Source organism: Desmodus rotundus, chromosome X (genome assembly GCF_022682495.2).
Source record: "Desmodus rotundus isolate HL8 chromosome X, HLdesRot8A.1, whole genome shotgun sequence".
In the NCBI taxonomy this organism is placed as follows: domain Eukaryota; kingdom Metazoa; phylum Chordata; class Mammalia; order Chiroptera; family Phyllostomidae; genus Desmodus; species Desmodus rotundus.
The window spans coordinates 8,992,774-9,000,880 of record NC_071400.1 but is presented as its reverse complement, the minus strand read 5'-3'; the positions used below and the strand labels follow the sequence as shown (position 1 = coordinate 9,000,880).

General features: G+C 54.8%; 1 protein-coding gene across 6 annotated transcripts; it reads left to right on the top strand.

The window, feature by feature from the left end:
• Positions 1-1,719: 1,719 nt before the first annotated feature.
• On the top strand, positions 1,720-6,995 carry CITED1 (Cbp/p300 interacting transactivator with Glu/Asp rich carboxy-terminal domain 1). 6 transcript variants are annotated; one of them, XM_053917250.2, is made up of 4 exons: positions 1,975-2,047; positions 2,388-2,406; positions 5,800-5,918; positions 6,395-6,995. In XM_053917250.2, exons 3-4 carry the CDS (start codon positions 5,859-5,861, stop codon positions 6,923-6,925), a joined length of 591 nt encoding a protein of 196 aa, XP_053773225.1. In that variant the 5' UTR covers positions 1,975-2,047; positions 2,388-2,406; positions 5,800-5,858; the 3' UTR covers positions 6,926-6,995. The 6 variants fall into 6 exon arrangements, with proteins under 6 accessions (XP_024411032.1, XP_071076333.1, XP_053773225.1 ...); XM_053917249.1 differs by having other exon boundaries at positions 1,991-2,053; XM_053917247.2 differs by lacking the exons at positions 1,975-2,047; positions 2,388-2,406 and adding exons at positions 2,634-2,766; positions 2,911-3,069.
• Positions 6,996-8,107: the final 1,112 nt, after the last annotated feature.

Here is an 8,107-nt window from a genome sequence, read left to right as displayed (position 1 = left end):
ACGAAGCCGCTGCTGCCGGTTCTAGATCTGCTCCCCAGCCAGGGCTGAGGGAGAGGATAGGTCGGAGGTCCAAAGTAGCAACGCACAATTTGAAAACCTAGGGTCCCTCGCCTCAGGCAAACACAGAGATGGCTTGAGGGTGTATTTTATAGGCAAACTCTGTAGGGTTTTATGGTCCCGAAATATCCCGCCTTTTATCATAGGGAAACTGGGTAACAACCCACGATCTTTGGGTAAAGTGAGAAAGTGCAGCAATGTTGTGCGTGTTACTGGGTTTTGTGTTGGGGTTGGGTGAGAGGAAGGAACGGAGACGCGCAAGGCTGGGGAATGAGTTTACCTGGGGTCCAGAGAACTCGCCCTAGCTTCCTCCAGGCGTCAAAGAAGGGCCTTGACCTGTCCCTCTGTTTGCTGTCCATCTTTCTGTCAGTAAGCAGTTCAGTCCGTCAGCAAACAGAACTTTGTTCGAAGAGCAAATGCAAGGCACTTGGGGATTAAAGAAAGGAAAGAAGAGAAAAGGGGGGGGTGGGAAAAGAACTTTAGGTCTTCAAACCCAGTAAGAAGACGGAACGCATACATAATGAATATGCCTTGGTGATATCCCCCCCCTTTTTTCATAACAATGAGACCTTTTTTTTAAAGAGCATGTTTTATAAGCAGTGTAAACTAAGTAGTTGTTGCTCAGAGGGGCCAAAAAAGGGAGTGTGGTAGAGGGGTAATCTTGGTGGCCTTCCTGTAAGAGTTGAGATGGAGCTTCTTGGCTACAAGGAACACGAAATGAGATGGAGAAGGCTGGACCTCTTTTCTGTGAGGATTTGTAAGATAACATCCAAACATAGGAATGGTGTGCTCCAAATGCAAAATATTCTTGCTAGATGTGAAGGATTGTATAGTCATAATAAAATAACCTGGCATCTTGGGAAGGCAGGAGGAATCCCTGCGAGCCCAGGGACAAGCTGTTCATTCCCTGCTCCCTGGTCTTGACTTTCGGTGTACCCCTTGAGGTGGTCCGGGAGGGCAGTATATTTCTGTGTCGCATCCTGCCAGCCTCAGTCTACCCTGGATAACCACGAGAGAAAATACCTGAAACCCAACCCGGCTCAGGCCTTCGAGGGAAGCCACCGCTGCCGGCACATAGGCCCTCAATGAGGTTCTGCCTGAAATCTGGCGACTTTAAGGGGAAAGGGGACCCCAGTCTCGTCCCTTCGACAATGGAGATAGTGCAGCCCTAAGGGGCAGACAGGCTCCAGAAAGCCCTAGAGTGCCCCCTCCCTGGCACCGTCCCTAGTGCGCCCCCTGGTCGAAGTCACTCCCTGAGTCTATAGCTCTCCCCTCAACCCCTCTTGAAGCCCTCTCAGGCCGTACGCTAGATTTAGGTCAGAAAACATACACTAACAGCTTTCTTTCACCTCAGCGAAATTACTAAGTGGAATTTATTGGGCAAGTCCATGCAGGGCAGTAGGGAGAGACTACGTCCCAGATCCGGGGTCCCGCCAGTTTTAGAAGCACAGGCGTCGGACGGGGGCTCAGGGTTCGGGGTGCCAATGGCCTGGGCTCGCCAGCCCCATCCCGAGAGCTGTGGCCCGTCGCCGGCGCTGTCGGACCCTGAGGGGCCACTCGGACTCCGTTCCCCAGCCGGCCCTTCGCTTTCACACGGTCCGCGGCGACTGCACCAGCTCGAGCGCCTTTTAAAGGGCCACACACGCTAGCCGCCGCTATAAAAATGTTCCCAGCGGCACAGCTGCAGAAGGGATACGGGTGAGCTGCCGGAGAGGAAGCTCACTCGCCTCCCAGCAGTCAGTCCGCAGCCCGCAGACTGAGGTTCATTCCTGACGAGGAGGGAGAAGGCTAAGGAAGGCACAGCACCGGCTCTGGCCTTGGGTAAGTATCCAGTTCAGATTTTGCCACCAACTCGCCCACGAGCCAGGACATGTGCTAATAATGCCCTAAGCCGGTTATAAAGACGTGGAAATTGAGGGGGAGAGGGAAAAAAGGGGGGAAAAGGGTCTGTCCTTCCTGGGATTCCTTGCCGAAGCCAGCCTGCTGCCGTGTGCGTGTGCGTCAGGGCTCTCGGGGCGGCAATGGGGGCTTGAGAGCCGGGTCCCCCGCGCCGGGAAGAAAGCGCGGCGGCCACCACCGCTACCACCCCGGAGTCAGGCGCCGAAGCCGCGGGCGGGCGGGCGGGCGCGGGCTGGGGCCGCTTGGCGCGGCACGGTGCGGCGCGGTGGCGGGGCGGCGGTGCGGGCTTTTCCCAGGCGCCCCAGGGTCGGGTGGCACTGAGCGCGACCGGTTCGCGGCGGCGGCGGCGGCGGTGGCGTGCGTGCGTGCCAGGGGCTGGGGGCTCTGCCATTTCGCCCGCGGCTCACGGGGCTCCGCGCTTCCCTCTCCAGGGCAGGCAGCTTCGCTGAGGTAAGCCGGGCCGCCCGGTAGGGCGCTGGGCTGGGCGGAGGGACCGGGGACTCCAGTGGAGCGGGCTTGGGGAGCGGGCGGCGGCCGCGCGGGCCGGGGGGCTCTGGGGGAGTTGTTTTCTGTTTGAAAGCTGCTCTGCTGGGGGTGGAGGGGCCACCGCCCGCCTGCCCGCCAGTGAGCCGGTTCGCTCTCCAGCGCTCCCGCCTCCCGGCCAGCCGCGCCAGGCGCCCGCTGCTCCCGGGGAGACGGCAGTACCTTTTCTCCCCGCGCCCGCGCTTTCTCCAGCTTCGCTTCCACGGACTTTGCTAATCTCCCGGACCGCATCTGGACGCTCCGGCTCTGGGGCTGCACAAAGCTCAGGTTTCCTTTGGGGGCTGGAGGCAAGAGGGGCTTTTCGGGCCGCGTTGAGGGGAATTGCGGGATGGAAGTTAGCGATTTGGGCAACTTGCCTCTACTATCTAGTTGACCTCTACTCCCCCCCCCCCCACACGCACGCCCACATAGGCACGCACACCCGCGCGCACACACCCCTCTCCTTATAAAAACCAGCGCAGCTGAGCCCGGCCGCTCTTAGAGTCGCTGCCTCGAGGAGCGCTGGACTTGGAGTCGGAGAGACCTGCCTGCGAATTCCGGCTCCGCCACTTCCTAGCGCTGTGACCTTGGGCAAGTTACCGAACCTCTCGGAGCCTGTCTCATTCTTCTGGTAGCGGGGTTAGAGCACTGACCACAGGCGGCCTGGCTAAGGCGTAGGCTCAGCCTGCGGCCGCGTCGCGTTCTCAGCGGGCTCTCTGTAAGTGTTGGTGAGGCTCAGGAGTGGCCGCCGCTGGAGCCTGAGTGCGCCCCCGAGCGCGGGCACACCGCGGGGCCAAGACCCCGCTCTCCTGCCCGCTAGTCCGTGCGGTCTCTACGATCGGTTACTGACACAGCACTTGCGGGAACGGACGCTCTCAGCCCTGATGGCCTGGGTGCTCGCGCTAACAGTGCAGGGATGCTCCAGGCCGCCCCCAGCGCCGGCGGCTTCACCTGGGATACGGCAAGGAGGGCAGCCGAGCTGTCCGCAAACAACGGGCCTTTAGTTTTCAGGTGGCGAAACAGACTAGTCTGGGTTAGAGCGCGTCTGAGCCAAGCCGCAGTAGTGTTGGATTTTTAAATTTCTCCTGAGAAAATAGCAGTCGAGATGGAGCCGTCCGGTTGGTGGTATTCTAACTTTTGGTTCTCCAACAGGTCAACGAGGAGGCCCCCTTACCTGCCTCTCCCTTCTTTCTTCTTCTTCTCCCCTCCCCATCCCCATTTAGGCGGGAGGGGGCCGCCAGGCCACGGGAAGGTCTGAGGAGAAGGTTGGGCGGGAACTGGTAGCCAGCCCGCGAGGTACCAGTGTGTGAGGAGGCACTTGTTGCTCTGGGTTGCCCAGTCGCCTCTCGCAGCCGTATCACAGTGCTCAGCTCTTGGCTTGGAGAGCAGGCTGGGACGTTTCCGAGCTGCCAACTTTTGCCTTCCAACGGGCTGGGTGGCGGAGTGGAGACAGAAAATCGGGCAAGTAAGGGCAGGGATTCTGATCGAAATGCGATTGCCTCTTCAGACGGATTCAACAACACTGAGCGCCCACCGTGCACAGACCCAGGCGGGGCTTAGCCAGGTGTAGGGGCAGAGAGCAGTGATGGGAGGCAACAGATCTGAGTGGAAACAGGGCCCCGTTTATGGGGGTCTCCCAGCCTGAAAGGGGGACGTATGGGTTGTTGGTTTTTTTTAAAAAAAGGTCTTCCCCAGGAGCTGATATTAAAACATAGATTACTTTTTTCTGGTGCTCTTTTGTTTTTTCCTATTTCTCTTTTCCCTCCCCTTTTTGTTATTGTTGTTTCTTCTTTTGTACATTCGGGTGCCTGGCGGCACAAAGAAGGAAGGCTGCATAGGAACGGGGAAAGATGGGCAGAGCCCCTCAACATTTTTCTTAGGACATGAAAACTGCTTGATAGTGAAGGTGCTGGGCTCTGGAAGACACATGGATTAGACTTCGTGTCTCGTGATCACTGGCTTGAAATGTTACCCGCTTACCTCAGAGAAGAAACAGGGCTCCAACCAAGCAGTGGTGCTGACCACCCAGAAACATATTTTTTGTCATGTTTTGTTCCCCACTTGTTCCTTTCTCTGTTTTTCTTGCCTCACTCTCCTACAAATAAGTGCTGCGAAGACGATAAACAGAGGTAGTAAGTGGCCACTTTCTAGAAGAGTCTGAACAGATTCTTAATGACCACTGGAGGAGGGAGTTGTCAAGGAGAATTCTAGCCTTGTTGGAAAGATTAGAGATGCTTTTTAAGGTGCTGAAGATTCTTTGGGGCAAACTGTACTTATAAATATGAAATTCGACATCTCTAATTCATCACAAAGGCTAGAATATATGAGGCTTTAAAGAAACAAGCTGCTAGGAAAATAACTTGAGAGTTTTCGGGTGAGGACATTTTTTATTTTCTGATTTGGGGGGATTCTTTCCCCCACATCCCCTCATCCTTTGGCAGTTGAGCTAAGGAATTATTTCTTTGGAAACCATTTGAATTATTCTAGGTATAATTCTGTGGTCAGGTGAGGCCTGCGGGCATTAAGAGTGTTAGATTCTGCTCCCAGAACCACTGCTACTTGATAGGAAAGCCATTGAATCTCTGTGCCTGTTTCCCTCCAGGAAGAATTATTCCCATCTGTCACTATAGATGGGTGTGGCTGGGCTCAGACCACTTTGCCCCGGGCTATCTTGGGGAGGAGGCTTGAGGCAGGGAGGAAATGGAGACATTCCTCAAGGCTCTCTTGGCCCATTCAGAGCCCCCTGCAACCTTGATCTGCCTGGCTTTTCTAAGACTCACACCTGCATGAGGGCTTTGGAGCTCCAAGGCATTTGCCTTGGACACTTATTCCTTCCCTGGGCTGCAGCCTCCTGCTTTCTAGATCTTCCTTGCCCTGACTCCTTCCCAGTTTCTCCCAGTCCCAGTGGAGGCTGCAGCTCTTAAGCCCAGAAGCCAGTGGCCCGTGGAGACAGTGTGCTACTTACTCAGGGATGTTTCTGGCTTCAGAATCAGGAACAGTACCCATCCCACCCCCCCCCCCACACACACACTTGGGGCTCTGAAATCACTAGCACAAGGAAACAGTCATCGTGTACCCTCTTAGTGATGTGGGTAGCTGGCTACCTGGGCAGCACCTGGCTGAAGCAAGCAACTTTCCTACTTTGGGCAAACAAAATTCCAGCTTAAGCTTCTCCTTTGCTCAAGTGGTCTCTGGTCTTGTGTCTAACCCTGTTACCATCCTTGCCTTGTAGCTGTGTGGAATTGCTCTGTTTGGGGCCTTGTTAGTGCTTTCTTGGCCAATGAGGCCTTTGCCCTTACAGTCTTCTCCCTCACGTTACAGCACAACAGCTCCAGCTGGCAGCATCACCTCCCAGCAGTTTATCCAACTTCTGCTGTGAAATGCCAACGATGTCGAGACCTGCACTTGATGTCAAAGGTGGCACCTCACCTGCGAAGGAGGTAACTTTTGCCATTTTACAGAGACTCTGAGACATGGAACGATGAGCTGGTCTGGGGCCATGCTGTAGACCCTTCTAGGTGTGGTATCTAGTGTCCTTTAGCAGGGAGGAGACAACGGGGCTTTCTCTGGGGAAAATGAGGAAAGTTTCTGCCTAAATGTGGTCAAATCAAACCCACTTGGATTGTTGAAAGATGGCAGGGAAAGGAGCAGAGAAATAGAATTGGAAAAAGACAACACCATTGAAAAGATTAACGTGAGACTGAGAAGAGGGACATTCGCCCGCGTTAGAATGATGAGATGAAGGGAGGGAGATGAAAGCAGCAAACCCACTAAGGATGGCAGCAAAAGAATCCTGGGACCGAGAGCCAACTTTCCAGGGGGTGTTCTTGCTACTTCCCTACCACTATCCCCAAATGATGTGCATGTAGGAGCTTTCGGAGCCTGGTACTATGCTTTGCCTTTCTCTGTCTTCTAGGATGCCAACCAAGAGATGAACTCTCTGGCCTACGCTGCTAACCTGGGGGTGAAAGATCGCAAAGCAGTAGCCACTCTGCACTACCCCGGGGGAGCCTCGAATGGAACCAAGGCCAATGGGGCCCCCCCTAGTTCCTCGGGATCCCCACCTCCAATGGGTTCTCCTACCACCACCCCTCCTGCTAAACCCCCACCCTTCAACCTGCAACCTGCCCCTCACCTGCTGGCTAGTATGCAGCTGCAGAAACTTAATAACCAATATCATGGGGCGGCGGCTGCCACTCCAGACCAACCTGAGGAGGCAGAGCCCCAACAAAACTGGGGCCCTGGGGCTCAGGCGGGAGGGGCGGAAGCACTCTCTCCTCCTGCCGGTGCCCAGAGTCCTGCTATCATTGATTCTGACCCGGTGGATGAGGAGGTGCTGATGTCACTGGTGGTGGAACTGGGATTGGACCGGGCCAATGAGCTTCCGGAGCTGTGGCTGGGGCAGAATGAATTTGACTTCACTGCAGACTTTCCATCTGGCTGCTGATGCCCACTGTCCCTAAAGATGGAAGAATAAAGCCACCAATTCTGATGTAAATAAAAATAAAAGTTACTTAGATTAGCAACGGCATAATTGGAGGTGTTTCTCATTAATGTCTAAAAGTGCATGGCATGGCCTGATGTCCTTTCAGCAATTCTGAAACCCGTGGTGGGGTTGTGGGTGGGGAGCTGAGTGGGAGCTGGGTGGGATGGGAGGAATGGGGGAGCCTGGAGGGGACTACTCACCCAATTCCTGCTGCCACCGCCACCACCATTATCTCTTCAGGAGCCCAAGTACTTTGCCTCATTGTCCTAAGACTCCAGGAACATTATTGTATTCAAGGTTGAATACAGTGGCCGCTTGGGGGCATTCTCAGAAGAAAGACTGATTCAGACCCTCCCTCAGCCTCTTCTCAACTTGCACATTCAAGTCTAAAGAGTTGCCTTAGCTACAGGGCACACAGTTCACCAACCCTAAAAGCCACCTCCACCCACTCTACCCCCAATCTAATTGACCCATTAAGGCTACCCCTTTACTCTTTTGCCTTTGACTTATATAGAATCCTATGACCTGGGAGCTCCGATTTCTCTGGAAAATTACAGAAGTTACAGACTCCCACTAGCATCTTGGTGCCTTCTTCCAGTCCCTCGCAGTTGCTCAACTCCTCCCTCCAAACCTGGTCTGAGTGTCTCCTGACTCTGGCCTCCCAGGCCCACCCTGCATGGGGACAGCCTGTTTATTAGGGCTGTCCTCTCCATCTTAGAGATATGAATCAGGCCTGGGCTTGAGTTCAGTGTTTGGGGATATAGTCTTTGCCCTTAGATTAACTGCTGAGGAGGCAGTGACTTCAGAAGCATGCCAAATGACAAGACAGTAGCACTGTAATGGGATCCTGCCTTGGGGATGGCGCGGGGCCGATTCAACCCCATCCTCATGTTGACACAACCCAAAGGTCTCTTCTACCCACATCTCAGACTCCTAGAGAAATTCTTCCTTGGACATTGTGAAAATTACTTCAATCAGCCCAGGACGAGCATGAGGACTGTCCTCCAGCAAGCACTTTCAAAGCTGGCAGAGGCAGTGCACTGGATTCAGCACCCCCTGAGCACCTGTTCTGGGCCAGGCACTCTGCTAGGCATGGGAGCACAAATTACATAAAGTTTGCACCTTTGAGGGGTTCCCCACCTA